The 20,932-nt window shown below is 46.2% G+C and overlaps 2 protein-coding genes across 2 annotated transcripts in view; both read right to left on the reverse strand.

The window, feature by feature from the left end:
- The window catches only part of NSG2 (neuronal vesicle trafficking associated 2), a 29,727-nt gene extending 24,784 nt beyond the window's left edge, over positions 1-4,943 (reverse strand). The window contains exons 1-2 of the mRNA XM_063413579.1: positions 4,794-4,943; positions 3,836-3,986 (exon numbers count right to left, since the gene is read on the reverse strand). Of these exons, the coding sequence (XP_063269649.1) occupies positions 3,836-3,964 (129 nt within the window). The 5' untranslated portion in view covers positions 3,965-3,986; positions 4,794-4,943. The remainder of the gene's footprint in view (positions 1-3,835; positions 3,987-4,793) is intronic.
- A 9,767-nt stretch (positions 4,944-14,710) lies between these two features.
- Positions 14,711-20,493, reverse strand: C16H5orf47 (chromosome 16 C5orf47 homolog). The gene is made up of 5 exons (XM_063413706.1): positions 20,170-20,493; positions 19,483-19,568; positions 17,962-18,064; positions 15,885-15,931; positions 14,711-15,511 (listed from the first exon to the last, which is right to left on the reverse strand). The coding sequence occupies exons 1-5, from the start codon at positions 20,447-20,449 to the stop codon at positions 15,485-15,487; spliced, it is 543 nt and encodes a 180-aa protein (XP_063269776.1). The 5' UTR covers positions 20,450-20,493; the 3' UTR covers positions 14,711-15,484.
- Positions 20,494-20,932: the final 439 nt, after the last annotated feature.

Below are 20,932 nucleotides of genomic sequence, written 5' to 3' on the forward strand. Positions count from 1 at the left end.
TCTTTTTCCCTTTGGTCCTAAAAGATAAAAGACTTCTGTTGGGGTTGGTTTTGCTTTTTGAATCAGAAGAAATGAAATTCAGAGACATAAAAAGCCAGGTCAAGGGCTTGTCACTGTTGATGGGGCTATTATTGCTGTTCCATGGATAGATTTCACCAAAAAGGCCATGCAAAAATGATTTAGGAGCACCTGACTCTGCCTTTTGCTCCAGCAAGGGAACAGGGGACAAGGGAAATGCTTGAAGATTGTCAATAAATTTAAATGCACAGCAGGCTTAGCACCTTAGGGGGACAATTCCTGTCCTGGGTCTATTTGTCTCGCTGCAGCCACACAAGTGCTGACAGGAGGATGAGAATGCTGATGCTGCAGGAGCAGCACGAGCAGGGGACATCCTCCTTTGGTGGGAGAAGGAATTAGACATTCCAGCGGCCTGCAATTTTTAAAAAAAAAGGTTGCCAAATGGAAGCTTCCTGAAATCCTGCCTGCATTTTTCCAGCAGCAGCAAGGTGGAAGTCAGAGGGAGCTGCTTAGCTCTCAGTGCTTTGGAGAACAAGGCTGTTAGGAAAGCACCCCCAAAAGGACAGAGAGTAAATTTAAGCAAACCTCTAAGAGTTTTCCTTTCTCAACCCCCATATGATTCCTTCAAGGAACTATCCAAAAAGAGCTGGACTTCAGGGGTTACACCACATCAGCAAAAGCCCCATTTTTATATTCTATCCTTCCTCTGACAAAGGAGCCAGACACAAAAACCACTTGGATTGGAAGAGATAATGGAAACTCTGGTGAAACACCTACATAGGTTAATGCTGAGAGTCACTTTAAGTGACTCTCAAAGTGATTCAGCTACCAAAATGTCCTTAAAATGAAGAAAGAAAACAGGAATTCAAGGTCCTTAAACAGCATTTTTCAGTCTGTAGATTCCACAGGCTTTGTGTGGAGCTTTTAAGGATCCAACAAACAACAGGTTTGATGTTCTTCAACTTGCGTGCAGGTATTTAAGACTCAACTGAAACAAAAAGCCTGTAAAGGAACAGAACCTGCAAATACACACCAGATGAAAGCATTATTGTAGGGACAGCAGCTGGGCTGCCCAGCACAGCCTTGTACACTCTGTTAACAAGCTGTTACTGCTCCTCCTCTGAAGGAGCAAGGACAGAGCCCTGAGCTGCACTCAAACCTCCCTGCCCTGGTTTTGATGCACCCTGGATTGCCCTGACCAGGTTAGATCCAGGTCAAAAGCTCAGTTTCCTAAATGAAGATCCTTTCTGACAGCGAAGAGAAAGGGCAGTACTTAGCAGGGTTGGGTTTTTTTCAGGTTTCCCTTACAGAGGGCTGCCAGGACAATGCAGGCGATGCAGGAGCCGGCCGGCAGCACTGCTCGCTGTGGCTGCCGGCAGCGATCGCAGGAGAGCCCCGGGGCTGGAGAGCCGCTCGGAGCTGTCCCTGACACACACACCGCGGGGCTGTCCCTGTCACCCACACCGTGGGGCTGTCCCTGACACACCGCGGGGCTGTCCCTGTCACCCACACCGCGGAGCTGTCCCTCACACACCGCGGAGCTGTCCCTCACACACCGCGGAGCTGTCCCTGTCACCCACACCGCGGAGCTGTCCCTCACACACCGCGGAGCTGTCCCTCACACACCGCGGAGCTTCTCTCACACCCCGCGGCTCCTCGGGCTCTGCTCGCTCCTGCAGCACCCCACGCACCAGGCACAGGAAGCACCCTGCCTCATGATCTCATTCTCCTGGGCTAAAAATCAACTGCTCGCAGGTTTTAGAAAGAGACGCGGGAAAAAGGTCAATTTTCGGTGTTTTCTTAACCCGGTCTCCTGAGAACAAGGCAATTCCAAACAAGAATATACCCTGAAAGACTTGAAATCCATGTCCACTCCTCCTCAGAGGGACAGCCTGCCTGAATTCAGCAGCAGCTCTGCTTTCTCAAGAACAAAGCTGCAATTTGCCTCTCTCACCTAACCTCTGCCCAAAGCTTTTCACCTGAGGCTCAGCTCTTTACCAGCAGCTCTTTAAAGAGCCCCGGGGTGAACTCACCCCACCAGGACCCCTTCTACGGAGAGCAAAGGAAACAGGTCGTGAATTATTTTGCTTTTATCATAAATAACCTCTCCTCCTGGTGAAGGGATTTCCAGCCCGTTAACTCCGGGCCTGCTGCAGGGAGGAGATGAACCACAGCCTGCAGAAATCAATACCTCTGACTCTAATGAGTTCTGAATCACGCTCAGCACGCCCGGAGATACATCCCACACTTCCAGCAATGAAAATTATGGATGTTGGGAGATGCATTGGCAGTAATGTATGCTAATGAAGGTAATGTAACCTAACAACACGTGAATTATTGATGTGGGCATGTTTAAGGAGAAAAATCAGCAAGGAATCACACCACACCGATCCACGCCGGTGTTTGTTCACCAACAGACAACTGGAACCGTGGCAGTCCTGAGAACACTCGTTACCACTCGATCAGCTTGAAAAGATCTTTGTTGTGTAATCCGTGTCTCACCTGCTCCACAAGTCATTTAAATGCCACATTGTCATGTGACACCGGGTGATCTCAACGAGCCCTTTGTACTGGCATCAAAGGAGCGACTTTTACACACCTACAGTTTTCCCTGAGCTTTTCAGACATTTGTGACAAATCATATTGCTTTGCCCGAATTATTTTGCTTAATCTTATTTATCAGAGTCACAGCTAAGGGCTGGCTTAGCCTCTGATTCACAACAACTCATAGAAGTCTGACTGTCCTGAATGCAGCCACGTTGTTCCTGATTGCCACGAGGAGAATGGAACCAGTTCCTTTGTCTGGCACCGCTCTGGTTCCCAGGATGTCAAGGCAGTTGACTCAGCTCTGTCCTAAAATAAACACGGTTTGTCCACCTAGACAGGTTTATCACATCCATCACCATGGCCTCCTAATGTATTTAGGGAAAATTCATTTTGTATGACGGTAAAAGCAGGATATATGTTCAATAACCATCAGTGTTAATTTTGCTGTTATTCCATTATCCTGCGAGATCTAATCATTCTGTCTGTACTTTGGGGTGGGCTGGCTCCACCTCTGTGGTATCTGGGAACTACATTGCAGACAGGCTTTGTTTTGGTGAGAGCTGTTGGGGAATACGGATTTTTACAGTCTCATCATGTCCTCACCAGGTTATACTGATATGCATCATCCCCACAGGGATGTAGACAAAAGATTTCCTGGTTCACGCTGCAGCCAAAAAATCCCAACACAACCGGCAGCCAATCGCACATTCCCGGGTGTTTTAGTGCTGCATTCAGGTGTGAGAGAGTTGAGAGGGCAGGGGAGAACAATGTCCCCTGCCCGGGGCCAGACGAGTCCCTGGCTGTCCCCCAGGAACTCAGCCACTCTCCCCAGAGAAATCAGCATCCTCAGTGCCCAAATCAGCTCTGCAAAGCCACAGAGAAGAAAAAAAATAAAGCTTAACTGAGATAATTAAAACAGCTGCTTATTTGGCTAGAGTTATCACATTACCTCCTCTCAAAGCAGGCCATTAATCTTACTGATAATGACATTTTGCACATTGCTCGTCAGTTTCCCCAGCGCTTGCAAGAGAAACACACCGAGCTTTTTTCCCAGTTGTATTTATGAATATTTGGGGTTCTTTTTTGAGGAGTGAGGGCACTGGGGGTCTGCTGCGTGCTTATTTGCCACGTTAAAACAGATAAACACATAGTAAAAGATAATCCCTTTTTATTTATTGATGAAGTGTGCCACAATTCCCATCACCAGTGACAGCCAAGGGGCACGTACGTGTGCGCAACCATGCAGGAGCACATTCTGATTTTGTTTTACCTTTTCCGGAGCCGGGAACTGCAGGTGATTTACTTCCAAAGGTGTGATCAAAGGAACTGTCTGAAAACCATCTTCGTTGGATGGTTGTTTGTTGTTCTTGTCGTTCAAATTACTCCCCAGCTTCACCATCCTTGCACCCGGCTTTCCAGACCTGAAACCGGGGGAGACGAGCAGTGTCACCGGGGCAGTGGGAAGGGGACAATTCCTGCCTTGCCCTGCTCACTGTGGGTTCAGGTGTCGGTCCAGGGGTTCCAGGGAATGTCACTTCACATCACCAAAGCATCTGCTTTACACAGACACCCCACAAACACCCCCTAACCCCCACAAACAGCCTTTAAACCCCACAAACAGCCTTTAAACCCCACAAACATCCTCTAAACCCCACAAACAGCCTTTAAACCCCTTTTTGTCAGCCCAAACACGGCGGATCCCAAAGAGCCGGGAGAGCCACCAGCACTGGTGGGAATGCCACCAACACGACAGGGAATGTCTGTCACCAGCACCACCGGGAGAGCCACCAGCACCACCGGGAATGTCACCAGTGCTGGCAGGAGAGCCACCAGCACCACCGGGAATGTCACCAGTGCTGGCAGGAGAGCCACCAGCATCAGCGGGAATGTCACCAGTGCTGGCAGGAGAGCCACCAGCATCACCGGGAATGTCACCAGTGCTGGCAGGAGAGCCACCAGCATCACCGGGAATGTCACCATCACCACCGGGAGTGCCACCAGCACCGCCATCACCGCGGACACGCAGTGGGACACGAGGACACGGCGCGTTTCCCACTGACCCCAGGAGGGTTTCTGATACCCGTCTCCCATTTTTGCAGCCCCTTTGAGGGTTCGGATCCCCTCCCCTGCGCACGCCGCGCCACTCGGGGGTCCCCTCCCCATCTCCCCGGGAGCCGCGGCGCCGGAGGTCGGGGCGGGGGTTCTGCGGGCGCGGCTCCGTTACTTACTGCCAAGCAGGCGGCGAGAGGCGGCGGCGGGGCCGGTGTGGAGCCCGCGGTGTCCGCGGGGGGAGCGGTGCTGAAGGGACAGCGCTGCGCTCGCTGCGGCTCCGCCGGCGACTGAGGCGGGCGGGGCGGCGGCTCCTTCCCCCCCCGGTCCGCCCTCAGCGCCGCCGCGCCCCGCGCGCCCCCCGGCGGCCGCGCCGCGCCGCGCGCACCGCGCCCCCTGCACAGCGCCCCCTGCAGGCCCCGCGCTGAGGGAGCGGCCGTGGGCCCTGGGCGGGGAGGGGACGGGCGCGACCGCGACACCGCACACACTGCACAGACTGGGGAAATACAGCACGGACTGGGGAAATACAGCACAGACTGGGGAAATACAGCACGGATTGGGGACACAGAGCACCGACTGGGGACACACTGCACCGCCCGGGCACCGCCAGGACACACACAGCACCGACTGGGGACACAGCACCGACTGGGGACACACTGCACAGACTGGGGAAATACAGCACCGATTGGGGACACACTGCACAGACTGGGGACACACTGCACCGCCCGGGCACCGCCAGGACACACACTGCACAGACTGGGGACACACAGCACCGATTGGGGACACACTGCACGGATTGGGGACACACTGCACAGACTGGGGACACACAGCACCGATTGGGGACACACTGCACGGATTGGGGACACACTGCACGGACTGGGGACACACTGCACGGATTGGGGACACACAGCACCGATTGGGGACACACTGCACTGATTGGGGACACAGAGCACAGATTGGAGACACAGAGCACCGACTGGGGACACACAGCACCGATTGGGGACACACTGCACTGATTGGGGACACAGAGCACAGACTGGGGACACACAGCCCTGACTGGGGACACACAGCACCGCCCGGGCACGCAGAGCACCGCGGCTGAGGTGACCCTGGATGGCTTCACAGGGACAGCAGCCCTGCTGTCACCCTCTGGCTCTCGGTGGGGATGAGCGCTGTGTCCCTCACTGGGGTGTTACACAATAACGTGGGGTTGTGGAATGGTTTGGGTTGGAAGGGACTTTAAAGATCACCTGGTTCCCCCTCTGCCACAGGCAGGGACACTTTCCACTGTCCCACGGTGCTCCAAGCTCTGTCCAGCCTGGCCTTGGACATTTTCAGGGATCCAGGGGCAGCCACAGAATCTCTGGGCACCCTGTGCCAGAGCCTCCCAACCTTCACAAGAAACCATTTCTTCCCAATATCCAAACCTAAATTTCAGCTTTTTCAATGTGAAGCCATTCCCCCTTGGCCTGCCACTCCAGTTCCTGATGCAGAGTCCCTCTCCTGCTTCCTTGCAGCCCCTTCAGACACTGGAAGGTGCTGTGGGGTCTCCACACAACCTTCTCCAGGCTGAACATCCCTAATTTTCTCAGCCTGTCCCCATAGAGAAGGTTTCCCAATCGTTTTTTCAGCTTCCTGGCCCTCAGGAACTCTCCCCGGTGCCCACTCAAATACCTGACAGGAGGTCGGAGCCAGCTGGGGGTCAGTCACCTCTCCCAGCTAACAAGAACAGGACAAGAGGAAACAGCCCCAGGTTGCACCAAGGCAGGTTTACATTGGATATTAGGAGGAATTTCTTCACTCAAGGGTGGTCAGGCAGAGGCTGCTCAGGGCAGCGGTGGAATCACCATCCCTGGAGGTGTTTAAACCCCATGTAGATGTGGCTTTTACAGTTTAACAGTGGACCTGGCAGTGCTGAGTTAATGGCTGGACTCAATGATCCTGGAGGTCTTTTCCAGCCTTAGGGATTCTGTGATTCTCAGCTGCTGGGATGGCAGGACAGGACACAGCCACCATCTCCTGCAGCGGGAGGCAGAGCACTCCTCTTGGAGACACAGGATACTTTGGGATGACTTCAGCTTGATTTGTTTATAAATTTAGAATTTGCCTCCTGAGCTCACAACTTGGCATTTTTCACGAGACCTAAATATACTCTTTCAAGGCGTGAACTGTTTCCATAATAAAGCCTTGGAGAATTGACTTGTGAAAACTCATTTAAAGCTGTATTTTGGCAGAGTGAGGGGAAGTGCTGACTGCAGTGGTAGAGCTTGTTCACTGTACAGAGGGAAGAGCTGAGAGGAAGGGAGTAGAAGAGGGCAGCTAAAACTACCTGCTACTAACATCACCTTACACGCCCCATTAAAGATCCTGTTTCCAACAGTTTCATCAGTTTTTCATGCTTGGGTTGGAATTTGCTCTATCACATTTCTGGATCAGGCCAAACTTCTACAGTAAATTTCACCCAAGAGGTTTTTTTCTGGGTTTAAGAATAAAGATGTGCCACAGATACAACTTAACCTTGAACAAATTCTGCTTGGAGTGTTACAAATTTTTGGCAAGTAGTTTTTTGATGTTCTCAGAATATCTGGGGAAAAAATATCAATCACATCAGAAGGTTTGGGGAGTTCACATTCAGGAAATTCAAGAAAGATTCCTGAAGCAGGGATCCCCTTAGATCGGATCCATCAGAGGTGTGTTCAGCTCAAGACTGAACAAGATTTCCACTGAAATGACAACTCCAGGCTGCTGCAGACCAGACCAGGGAGAGATGCCTACAAAGAAAACTGGCAGGCTGCATCCCACAGATAAGGGAAAGTGTAGGATTTAGACCCTATGGGTCTGAGGAAGCACATTAAAACCCCCTTCACTAAAGATTATTGATTAAATTACTGCAATATAATGTTTAAATATTGCAGTAATAGCAGAAATCAGCCATCCATGCCCACCTGTGATAGGATCTGTGCAGAAATGCAGTAAGTTATACACCCTGCAAAGTCCTTTTCTCATGTCCCTGTGCTAGTTTGGCCCAGGATGATCATTGGGACTTCAAAATGTGGAGGCTGTAAGAAAATCCAAGGGCACACACTTTGCAAGTGATGCCAGAAGCCTGGTCTCATCCCAGACCCTGAGCCAAAGCCCCCAAAGGCTCCTGTCAGAGCATTTGGTGTCCAGCAGCACCGGGGCTGGAAGGAGCCCTGGAGCCCAGCCAGTGCCTGAGGCAGGGACAGCACGGGCAGGATGCTCAGGGCTGTTCCCAGCTGCTTTTGAATAACTCTCGTGGGTGGAGACACAAATGCTCTGGGAATCCTGTTCCAGTGTTTAGTCACCCTAACAGTAAAATAGATTTTCCCATGTTTAAAGGAAATTTCCTGTGTTTCAGTTTGGATCCTTTGTCCCTGTTCTGTCACTGGGCACAGCTGAGAAGAGACTTCTCCAGCCTGAGCAATCCCAACTCCATCAGCCTCTCCCAGAGGGGCAGATGCTCCAACCAAGACAGTGCAGTTACAGCAACCCTCCCCAAATTCCAGTGTATTACATATAGGATCTGAAGTGATCTGACCATTCACAGAGATTAACAGATCTATACTTACCTCCCATTGAATATATGGATTTGAACTACTCTAGCTTCTCTGTCAGCAAAATGGCTATTTTTAATAGGAAATATTATTAAATAATGCAAAGGAAACACTGCATTGCAACTTCATGAAAATGGCATTGGGGTTTTCTACCTTTATCTGGTAATTACCAGCTTGAGGGTTCTGTTGAAAAGCAAAGTGATGTCTTTCATAGCTTTCAAATGCATCCTGTGATCTAAAACCCAAATAATTTTAATCCTTGTCAACACTGGCAATGAATATCCTGCTTAGCCAAAATATTACATTAATGACACCTAAGCTGATGCTCTGACTTCAGAGAGGTCTTAAGCAACACTTCAAAAACAGTGATGTGAAATCTCCAGAGTCACCTGTGCAAACCCATGGAAACTGGGGTTGCATCATGAAAAAATTAGGTTGCAAATAAGGTTACCTGCTTGTTCCACACCTCTACTCAGCTGAACTCACAGAGTTTGAGATATGAACTTTTATTGGTTATGCTTGAATACTCCTCATGGTAACAAACCTAAGGGGCACTGAGGGGAATCCCCTTCCTTCCTGTGCATTGCTCCCACTGTAAAACACCTTTCCTGTAGCTGCAAATCCCCTGATAATCAAGCAGAGCTCAGCTCTGCTGGAGATGTTCCATGTGACCCAGAGAACCCAGCTCAGCATGGCCAGCAGGCACCAGGAACCACTTTTCCCCCAAAAGCCTTCCAGTTCTGAGTGCCAGCAGCAAGAACCTGTGAAAAATGAGCAGATGCTGCTTTTACCTTTTGACTTTTCAGGGTGGAAGCACATTTTAAGCAACGTTATTCAGTGGCACCATCTGAGAATTTTGGCAGAGTGGTGGAGGGAGATGAGCAGAGAGATATCCAAAGCAACCCTTGGAATTCCATCCAGTAACTTCCATTTCCTCCACGAGATTGAACCAGCCCTGTGACTACTCAGGGTCAGTGTGGCCCATTGCAGTTTGAAAAAACTTCTTTGCAAAATCCCTCACAAACAAACAAACCAACAAACAAACAAACACACTACCAGGAGTAAATTTACTTAGCAGGTTGCTTCATGGCAAAAATAGATGTCTGAAGTTGCCAGCAAGATCCCCAAAGTGAACATTCTGTAGGGACAACATTAAAGCAAGTCCAAGTGAGTATGAGAAATCAGAGTAACACACAGATTTTCTTGCAGAGCCAATTCCGAGCCTGACATTTCCGCCCACACAGCACAGCTCAGTGACAGGCAATAAGACACGGCAGCAATATGAGCAACATGAGACTCCAGAGGAATAAACAATGTTTTTTTTCTGTCAACAAAAATATATGCCTCTCTTTATTCCTTCCATAAGTTTTGACAATTATTGATGGCCTGGGTTTGTGTGGCAGGGGGGCTGCAGGGGTGGCTTCTGTGAGAAGCTGCTGGAAGCTTCCCCCGTGTCCCACAGAGCGGCTCCAAGGGGGAAACACCTCTGGAAAACAGATTTAAGAACAGGGGGTAAAACTGCACAGCTGCAGGCAGGAGAGAGGAGTGAGAATATGTGAGAGGAACAGCTCTGCAGATACCCAGCATGGGGGAGAAGGAGAGGAAGGAGACGCTCCAGCTGCCAGAGCTGAGATTCCCCTGCAGCCCAAGGTGAAGCCCAAGTGAAGCTGAGCCCAGGAAGAAAGGAGGGTAACAGGGCTTGGGTATAAACTTTAACTAATATTGCAAATTCTGCAGCTTGTAAACAAGACATCAGTGACAACACAGTTCAGCCTCTCCCCACTTCAAGCCTGAACACATAAATCAACTTCTCTTCAATGTTAATGAATATTATTTTACTTACTTGCTCCTTGACCTATGAAACACTTATTGTCTCACTTGATAAAATACATTTCCTGCACACCAAGCATTTTTCTCTACAAGGTTCCTGCTCATTAGTATAAGGAACAGCATTTTATATATAATATATTGAAATATATTGAAAATATTGAAAATCTGGGACCAGGCTTTCAATGGAAGCACGGGAAAATGCGTGAATGGGAAGAAGGGGATACTAAGAAGAGAAACTACAAAACTTAAAGGCACTGAGTGAGGACAAAGTTTGAGGAAGTCACGATAGTCGTGATAGGGCAATGCTAGGAGTTACATCATCCACCTCAGACTGTTCTACCAAAAGATCGTGTTTGTTTCTCAAACATTCACCTGATTTCATGTCAAAATCAGTGCAATACAGCAATAAAAACCAGTACAGTGTTCTTTCCCTTGGGAGGTCACAACTTGGCACTATACTCAGTTTTTTTTACCCTTTCCATAGCTAAAGGAATTTATATACAAGGAGGTGTAAAAGTGACCAAGTCTCTTCTAAGCTGGGTTTAAGTACTTGTAGTCACTGCTGTGAGGAGTTCATCTATTCCAGAGTCCCACCAGCACCCCTGACTTCCTGTCACACGCAGTAGGAACCAGAAAACAATCATACAGCAGAACAGGGAAAACAACTAAAAGCCATGTTAGTTTATTATTCGTTTCAAAATACAGGAGATTACAAAGATTCTGGAAGAGAGGGAACATTTGTCAGTGCCATCCTGAGCCTTCCTGCACAGCTCTTTCAATTTGCCTCTGTTCCTCCTCAAACAGGACTGCCAGGAGTGCAATAAATCTCACACATTCCCAGCATGGAGGGATCCTGTCATGACCTCTGGGAGATGACACAAATCAGATTTATTCACAGCCCAGCCCAGCAACATCCATAGCTCAGCTGAGCCCCTCGAGTGAGACACAAATGTGGAGTCCAAATTTAGAGAAAGAAGAAGAGATCCTCTCTTAATCTGCTTCACTTATTCAGCACAAGAGACAGGATAAAAGAGGTGCCACAGTCACTGGAAGGCCAAGGCACTCAGCATCTTCCAGGGGGTGACCACCCTCCCTGGATCAAGGCATATTCCTTTTTTCCTTAGGGACTTCCATAACTTTTCTCCCAACAAAATGAAGCTGCACCTACCCACATGAATTTTCCCTAGGCTGAAGCTTTCACAAGTGAATTTTTCTGCCTCAGATCAGAGGGTCCTGATGCCGTCATTAACGAGTGAGAAACATCCTGTGAATCTTTATTAAAAATCCACTGTGGCTTAATAAACTTCAATAAAACTCGCTCTTTTCCTCCTAAAGTAAAATTCCTCTTAAACCATAGGTTCTCCTGCTACTTCAGTTTGCTGAAAAGCCCATGATGTTAAATTCATCCATGGCTGCTTTGATTTTTATGCAAATTCCAACCATCAGAGTTATATAAGTGCTTATGCAATGAAAGGAAACATAATACACAAACCTGCCCATGTCACTGAGAGTTATTTACAAGAGCTATAAATCAAAGTTCTGCTTTGCTTTATATTTAAGGGCCTACTGCACAGGCAAAATGTCATATATGCCCAAAATTTGCTTTCAGTCACTTCCCCCTCCCAAGGAAAAAGGAAACTCCAATTCAGCTGCCTGCTGAAGGCTATTCCTTAGTCAGAGTCCATGCAAAATTGTATTAGAAGCTTTGAAGTTAAAACATGAACACTGACTACTAGGGAGGGCCCTAAAGACAAAGACATTTTCTGGATGTAAATGTTCAGTGAAGACAAAGGTCACCTTCTACTTTCCCAAAATCAAACCATGTTGGAAACTCCACATCCTGCTCTCAAGTTTTGCTTCAGAGCTGAATCTTTTCATGGAAGGAATCAGCAATGAAATATAATTAACCTTAGTGATTGATTATGTTGTAATGGCCAAGTTGTGATAACCTCAGGGGCCATGGGGCTGCAGAGCCTCAGTTGGTGGGACACAGGAATCTGATTCATCCCAGTTCCAGAGCAGATGGGACATGAGCAGAGGCAAGCCAAGCCTCCAGCCTGCAGGAAAATGAGGTTTTATCTCAACTGGTGGCTTTGGGCCAAATCAAGCAGGAAACAAACCCTTTTGCAAATGCCCACAAACTGGAAATTCCCAGCAAGGTCACTTCAGAAACACTAAAACTCTTCCAAAACACCATTCCCAAGTTCCCAAGGCTGCAGCTGATGGGTGACATCGTCTCTGGCAGCAGCAGCAGCTTCTGCACACAGCAGCTCCACACAGGCTCCTGTGCAGAGGATGCTGAGGACACCCTGGGAGGGCAGCCCAAGCCACAGCTCCACGGCAGGGAGTGCAGGAGCTCCAGCTCCAGCCTCAGCCGAGCTCTCAGTGCTTCCAGACACAGAAATCACTGCAGAGTTCAGTTCCCAGCACTTCCCTGCTTCCAGCTTTACAGTCTTTGGATGTGGTAGCCCAAGGCCACCAGCTGGAGTTTCAATTCCCCAGGCCCTGGACAGAGAACTCCAAGGCAGAGTTGCCTCAGTTGAGCTGCTCCAGGAGCCAGGCAAGAATTCCTCAAATGGGATAACTTCAACCAAACATGTCAGGATTTGCTATTCCAGCTAAACTTTGAGCAATTGATCTCCAGCTAGCACGGAACAGTGATACAAACCCCAAAGGCTTTACTCTCCACTGCTTACCTTCATCCAAAGTCATTTGTATTTACGACAGACAGAGAAAAGAGCTTATCCAGACCAGCGTTTGGATCATGAGATAAGTGTCTGACACCATCATTTACAGATAACAGAAATTCAGCAGCAGTGCCTTTGGCTACTCTCTGTGCCCTGGCTGCTCCATCCCACCTCTGTACCACACGGAGCCTCCTCAGATCTCCTGGCAGCTGTTCACAGAGTTAAAGAGTTCACAGAGATAAAGAAATGTCAAACTTTGAGAATAAGCTGGTGCTTGTGTACTGAATAGAAAGGTAAATTATGCGCTGAGAGCAAGGCAAAGCAAAGACAAAGTGTGACCTCTGTATTTGCACATCTGCTTCAGTTCACACTCCAAGGGAGATTTGTTATTAAAAACTTCAGGTAACTGATTTGCATTTTGAAGGATGTGAAGGAGAAGCAGTGCTGCCCAGGAGCCACAGCAGGACAGAGTGACACAGAGTGACACTTGCTCTTGGTTCTGCAAAGATTAAGGTCTTCAGAGAAGAACCAGTTCTTTTTTCAATCTCTACTCTCTGATCCAGTGCCCCGAGGATCCCTTATTTACTTCTCCCTCCTTTTAACAAAGAGGGTTTCAATGAAGTTTTTCACGTTTATCCAACCTTTTTTCTCCTTGCTGAGCACATTAGTTACCTGGAACATGTGCAATATTTTAATGCAGCACCGCAATTATATTTCTTTTGCATTTTCCACTTAAGTGATCACATGAATTAAAAAAACAATGCCAGAGGTGTGAGTGGATGGGGATGGTGCCTGGTTTGCAGAGCTTGAGCTGGGTTCTTCTCCTGGCCCTTTTTTCAGCAGTTTCACTGCTCTGATGACCCTTGGTCCCAACTGGACCTTTGAAATCTGGTCACTACAGCAAAAAGCCAAACTTCATTACCCAAAATGTCAAAAACTGAACCTTAATCAGCATTTTTCCCCACAGCAAGAGCTGTTCTGCCCCAAAGTGAGTTGAAAAATGTAAGAGCCTTTCAAAGTACTGCCAAATGAAAGTTCTTGATTAGTAGATCCCAACCAATTATCTCATCACCACCACCACCACACAAACCCTTTAGACTGAAGGAGGTACATAAGGATGATTTAGGGCCATATTTATCTTTTATAAATATATATATTTATATTTATTTACATCTTTAAATATATATATTTATATTTATAAATATTATCTTTGATAAATCTTTTATTTATCTTTATAATTTCTTTTAAAACAGTCCCACAGACAGAGGTCTGGATTTATCCAAAGATTCTTAATGTGTTGGCTAAACTTCATGCAGAGATTTAGGTTAATGCACCTCATCTATCCAGTTAAAGTAGCAATTATGCATCTGGAAGAAAAGTGTTTCCAGGGCCCCTGAAGTCTGTGCCAGTAAAGCACCAACTACAGCTGCAGTTTACAAGAAAAGAAAAGTTAGAGCAACAACTCTACAATTTACAAACCAGGACTATGAACTAAATATTCCCAATGCAAACATTTCATTGCTAGAACTGTGGGGACAGGGAGATCATCTCATTTAGTAAAAAAAAATCCCTAAACCCCCCCAAATCCCATGTGTGACTCTAAACATGTGTTTTGAAAATACCAAAGAACTATGACATTTTTGCTCTGCCAGAAAAATGATCACGTCCTGATTGAACACTTTGCCTTCTCATTTCCTTTTCCAAGCTGAAATGTCAACTATTTTAAGTTAAATCTGAATATTACCCAACCACAAACCAGAAGAGAGCCTTGATGTTGCAGCTGTCCCTGAAAAAGGCACATTCCAGTTCCACACTTGCAGTTTTACCAGGAAGAAAACAGAGATGAAACCTTCCCAAGTGCTTTGCTGCCTAATGACACAATCACCAGCACCTTATCAAAGCTCAGCACTCTGACACTGCAGTCATTATATCTGCAAACACCAAGACATTATGGCAGGAGAAAACAATCCTTTTATTGAAAGCAACGACTTCTCACTGTGACAGGTGAATGTTTTACTCCCGAGATGAACCCCATATACATAACTATTTTTATGCAGTTTTCATGTTCCATTTACACAATTTGCTGGCTTAAAAGGCTTTAACAGTCAATCAAGGGTTCAAGTATTAAGCTGCAGAACAGAAGAAAATTATATTGTGTTGTTGAAGTGAGGTGGGTAAACAACACCTCCTGATTGTGATGGTGCCATTATGTGCCTGAGGATGAACAGGAGAGAGAAAACATTCACCTGGTTTCATATTCCAAATACTCACAGAGAATCATGTATAAATGGATGAAAGAACAGAGAGGGTTATTGTGTAATATTTTAATATCATAAAGTCAAATTTATTCAAATCAGGAGAAAAGGAGAGTGGGGTTTATGTCTTGTGTGGAGTTGTGCCTTACTGCATTTGTGTTTATTATTCTGACAAGCTACAAAAATAAGATATAAATACAGAGACAACAGTAAATGTGTATCCCTTCTTTTGCAAGCAAACTGTCACAATATTATGCTCATTAAAATGCTTTCTAAAACTAATAGCTCAGTGAAACACCAGACTTAATGGCTTGAGATAAATATCTTGCAACAGAGCTGTTTAAGCCACTGTAAAAACAAATCTCTTGAACACCAGAAGCACAAACACCAAGCAAACAACAGAACCTGTGTTCCCTGAAGTCACTTTGCAGGCTTGCACTGACTCCAGGAAGAACTAGATCAAAATAAAAGCTTTCACTTTGTTTCTGTTTCCTTTGGGGCTGAATCTTCCTTTATTTTCTCGCTACACCCAGCCAAAGATTGACTCATCCTAGAGGAAAAAAAAGTGATAGAACTGAATTGGTACATTCCCATTAATATATATTATAAAAGTCTCTATATCAAGTGGGACAAATAAAGACTGTTCAGATTCTTCAGATTGTACTTGAGACCATCAGGGAAGGATTTAGCTCAAGAAGAAGGCAAAATCCACCTCCCTTTGCCTTGGCAAAGCACAGAGCCCTCCCTGTGAGGATGGAGCTGCTCTGGTCCCCAAATCACTGAAATCTTGGAAAAATTTGAGCTCAGTGTCAGTAACACTTCAGAATATAGCTGGTACTTATTATAATAACATTAAGCAAGATCAGTGCATGTTTTTAATATTATTAATTTGCTTATATTAGGTTTTTTTTTGGTCTACATACCCTGTCCAGGTATGTCCCATTCTGTGACTCCTGGATTCTGTCAGAGCCTGCAGTAGAACATCAGGTGGAAGAAAATCATCATTTGCATTTGCACGGAATGGAATTGAATCTTAATTGCAACATTCCAAGGAGTAAATGGGTAGCATTAAAATTCAAGTAGACTTTTGTTCTCTCAAAAAAACCCTATTTATAGAGGCAATAAAATGCAGCATTAATTTTCTAAATTTATTAATCTAGGGGAAAAAAAAAGATCAAAATGAACCCAGTTTATTCAGACTTGTTGATCCCTATCTAAATATCTTCTACAATTATTCCATTTGCTTCTTGATTAATGAAAGTTTCAGATCAATAGGAGACTTATCTTCTAGATTTGATGTTATGCAAAATCTGCTAATTAGAAAGAAGGTATTAGAATTGATGGTTTTCACTGAAATAGGACTTAATTGGGGATTCTCAGTTAAAGCTCCTGAGAAAGGGGGTAAAATTACAATTAAGGATAGAGTAGGAGGGGAGGAGGAGGGATTGGTTGGTTGGTGAGGTTTTTCAAGTGACTGGAAATTATCCATAAATCCAAGGTTAAACAGCACATGGTGATCCATACTAAACAGAAAAGCAGCCATTATGGTAAGATGGCAAATCCACCCAGAAAATCCTATATAAGCAAGATTTTGGGGGTTATTTCTTACAATAACTTGAAATCTAATAATCTGTTAAAGATTTCTCCTCCCTTTTTCTTGACACTTGTTCTTTTTTTTCTTGAAATCACACAAACATAAATCCAGGAAGATTATTTTTTTTTAATTCCCTGTCCTACCCATCCATGGATGTGTGTGTGTCTCACACATACATTAACAGCTTTGCACAAGCACTTGTGCAATGATCTCAGCTCACATGGAAGGAGAGATTTATTAGATTGGAACTTCTTAGCACAGAAATATGACAGAGGCCAATGGAACCTTGAATATGAATAGCACATAATGAATAATTAATGTCGTGTCATAACTGCAGAATTAATCAGGAACTGGGTTTAAAGCCAACAGAAGACGTGTTTTTGCACACAATGCAGAATATTTGCACAATAATTGCAGAAGAAGTTGTTGAAGTATATTTCAGTGGAATTTCTTTGGCTATTCAATAACATCCACTGGGGTAGAGATTTCTGTTGTGAACCAGAATTGCATTTCTTTTGTTCTTATGAATAAGATTTTTGAGGGAGCATTTTCTTGTCGTGTTTGTGGAAATCTAATCCAAGATTTTACAAAATAAGGCACTGGCAGGAATGGTCCCACATTTTGGGATACACCCCAACAAGCCCCCATGTGGAAAACTTCCATCAGCACCAATGCAAGGGAAGAAAAGGTGCTGTGGGTGAAAGTGGCATTTTTAACTTGCCTGGTAGCTCTTCATGGATTAGAATATTCTTTCTCCTAATAATTCATCCAACTGTGAGGCCAGAAATTCCAATTCCATTTGTAAGCATACACTGTATTATCTTAAATTGTGCAGCAGCTACAATGCCTCTAATTGAAATTGGCTGAATGCAGAGCACCAGTTTTAATTCCCAAGTCATTTTGCAGTAATGAAAGAGCTGCATTCAGGGCACAGAGTGAGAACATGTTCGATGGTTTTGTTAAATTGTGTTACAGCAACCTTTGGGGAGCATCTAATTTATTTATTGTATGTATGAAATCAACCACTATTTTCCTACGTGAACAAATAAATTATTATTCATACAACTGCTGCCTTGGACCCATCTGTGAATAAGTTTAATTACGTATTTCACATGTTCAGAAAAACTTGCAGATGTTTCATGTGCATGTCTTTAATGTCAGGCTGCTGCAAACACTTCCACCATCCTTCCTCCAAATTAGCACATACAAGACCCTCTAGGAAACAAAAAGGTTTTTTCCAAAAAAGCTGGGAGTGCCTAAAGCACGGAATTAATTCCATTTGTGAGTTATAAAACCTACTACCCAAAACAAGCAGCTGAATGGACCTTAAATCTCAGGATCTTCACTTGTATTAATAATTTGTTTTCTCTAGTAATAAAATAAACCATTATCAGTTCATTTCCTACTTTCTCCATCAAACTGGCTGCAGGTCAACAGTCGACTTCTGAACCTTTCATTTTCCTCAAGCATTTTTGAAATCACTTTCTGGACCTTGCACCAGACTTTGGACTGAAAGATAAAATATGAAGCATATAAACAGTTTGCATTAAAATATCTATAGGGCAGAACTTTGAATTCCCCACAATGGCTATGAAGTCCAGCTGGGTTTTTTTTTGTTGAGGACTGGGAAAGAAGGGAAGAAGGGATATATATGTGGGATATATGGAAGAATCATCTCTGTTTAAAAGTCAGAAACATAAATTCCTCCATAATTGTTCACGTGAGATCTCCACCTCCTTTGATGCCTTGTGTTTATCCAGGAATTGAGAAGTGCCCTTCTAGATAAGAAAGCTCATGAAAACGTGTGTAGAGCCATTAAGTTCTCTTCAAAGTCATCCAAAAACAAGAGTGGGGGGCAAGTTTTCCAGGAGCAAAAAGTTTCCCATGTGGTCCCTCAGCAGCAGCATAACTGAGGCCCCAAACTCAGATTCCTGAATAACAATGCTCTTGCCTATTTCATATCAAATCCATGTTAATTTCTTTTATAGATGTTGAAAACCTTTATTTTGGTTGTATAAAGCTCTGCCCGCAGTGGGCACATTTCAAACTTGTGCATTGAAAAGATTAAATTGGAATTGTGGACAAAAGCATTCAGCCAAAGGTGGCCTAATAAATATAAATGGCTGTTGACATGCTATTTGGGTTTTTGCTGGACCTCATCTGAGACACTTGTTTAAATCTAAAGATAATTCCTTTCTTGAGGATATTTATTGCTAAAACATTCTATATATTCCTCATTGTTTTTGAAGACTGTTCAATGCACCAAGAGAGCCATATTCCAGGATGTTATTAGCTGTTCCTCTGCAGTTGGTAGCATTTTGCTGTTTTTAAATCAAGTATCTATGACATGACTCTTTTCGAGTCCAGCTGATTACTTGTACTTCACACATTACAGAATCCCATAATGAGTTACTGCTTAACAAATGTCCCTCTTAAAATTTCAAGCATTTGTCAAACTGCTGAACAGGAACAGAAACACATTTGTGAAGCAGAAAATAATTCTGCATTGCTCCAAGGATGGCGTTAATAGCTCGGGTTCCTGCCGTCGCTTATTTGTAACCCATGGGATTTCTTTGTTTAAAACATGAGAGGAAGAGGAGCTGCAGAGCTTTTTCCTGCTGGGTTTCACCCCCAAGGTGTGCTGCACCCTGGCCCCAATCCAGCAAAGCATTTCAGTACAGGCTTTAAGTCAACAGCATATTCTCATTTTTCAAGGTAGGCAAACACTTAAGTGCTTTATTGAATAAGAGCCAGAATTTTAAAGCCTCCAGAGAGGGAAGATAATACCATTTTTTCTTTTCTGTAAGTAAGGTTTTCAGTAACAGGCTACCAATCCCATCTTTTAATCTCCCTCATGCTCTCACACACAGAGAACAAGCAGCTTTCTCAAATGCCAAGGCAGCTAATTGAGCTGCCACACTTGATACCTTTTTCTTCTTTCGTTTAATGACTTTATCAACGTTTCTTGGGATGGGAAAGTCAAAGGTGTCAGCTTTAGCCTCTCGAGGGTCACCTAGAAAGAGTTTGGAAAGCATTTTTTGAGTATTTACAATATGTTCCTAAGGAAGATGATGATTGCTGGCACAGGTTGCCCAGAGAATCTGTGGCTGCCCCATCCCTGGAGATGTCCAAGACAGGCTGGATGAAGTTGTGAACAGCCTGCTCCAGTGGAAGGTGTCCCTGGGAAGGGGGTGGAACTGGATGATCTTTAGGGTCCTTTCAAGCCCAAACCACTCTATGATTCCAAAGGGATCCTTATTTTTGGTCACCTTACAGGGTATCAGTCCTTACACCTGCAGCTTGTCCCTCTCTTCTTTACTCTATTATAACCATGGGGCAAGTGAGTGTCTCTCAAACCCACAAAACAGATTTCAAAACTGCACAGCACCCACACATCAAACAACAAACAGGCTTTAGGAAGCTTTTAATTCCCTCTCTTTCCCAGAACTGGACACAGCAATCGAGGTGGAACCTAATCAGCGCCCAGAACAGGAGAAGAATTAACCCCTCCACCTTTCGCTGGCCCCGCTATTCCCGGTACAGACAATTAAGACAACACTGGAGCCCCCTCCAGCCCTCAGAGAACCCGACACGGGCGCTGTCCCAGGTCTCACCACCGCTGCTGGTGCTGCTGCCGGCCCTGCCCTCGCCGCCGCTCCCCGCTCCCCTCCCGCTGCCGCCCGGCCCGCGCCTGGGCCCGGCCCGCGGCTCCGGGGCGGCCCTGGGGGCCCCGGCCCGGCCCGGGGGGCTCTGCCCGGGGCTCTGCCCGGGGCTCTGCCCGCAGCCCCGGCCCAGGCGGAGCACGGTGCCGCAGCGGTGCGAGCCGAAGCTGTTCACGTACACCAGCGGCACGGGCGGGCGGCCGCGCTCCGTGTGCGGCGGGGCCGAGCGCATGAGGGGAACCGGGGCTGTGAGAGCAGCCGGGGACTGAGGTTTAGTGAGAGAAACGAGGGTCGGTGAGGGCAACGGGGGCTGAGGGGAAACGGGGACTGAGGCTAAGAGAGGGGAACCGGGGCCTGAGAGGAGCCGCAGCTGAGGGGGCGGCGAGGGGAGCCGGGGCTGCGGTGCGGTGAGGGGAACAGGGGTCGGTGAGGGGAACCGGGGACTGAGGGGAACCGGGCTGGGGGTCTGCGAGGGGAACCGGGGGAAAGCTCAGCGAAAGGAGCCCAGGGTTGTGAGAGCAGCCGGGACTGAGGGGGCAGCGAGGGTTTGGTGAGAGGAGCCGGGGACTGAAGGGAATCAGGGGTCGGTGAGGGGAACCGGGGAGTGAGGGGCTGGATGTCGCCCTGTCCCCGGGCCACTAGAGTTTAGCACACATTGGTACTGCGCAAAATCATGTATTGGTACATTTCATGCAAGTTATCGATCTATTTGTAC

Source organism: Prinia subflava, chromosome 16, assembly GCF_021018805.1.
Source record: "Prinia subflava isolate CZ2003 ecotype Zambia chromosome 16, Cam_Psub_1.2, whole genome shotgun sequence".
Lineage (NCBI taxonomy): Eukaryota > Metazoa > Chordata > Aves > Passeriformes > Cisticolidae > Prinia > Prinia subflava.

Coding starts and splice junctions, on each gene's coding strand:
- C16H5orf47 (XM_063413706.1), bottom strand. CDS start 20,449: ATGCGCTCGGCCCCGCCGCACACGGAGCGCGGCCGCCCGCCCGTGCCG. Junction 18,065..19,482: donor TTAAACGAAAGAAGAAAAAG/GTATCAAGTGTG, acceptor TTTATCTTTCAG/TCCAAAGTCTGGTGCAAGGT. Junction 15,512..15,884: donor ATGGGACATACCTGGACAGG/GTATGTAGACCA, acceptor TTTTTCCTCTAG/GATGAGTCAATCTTTGGCTG.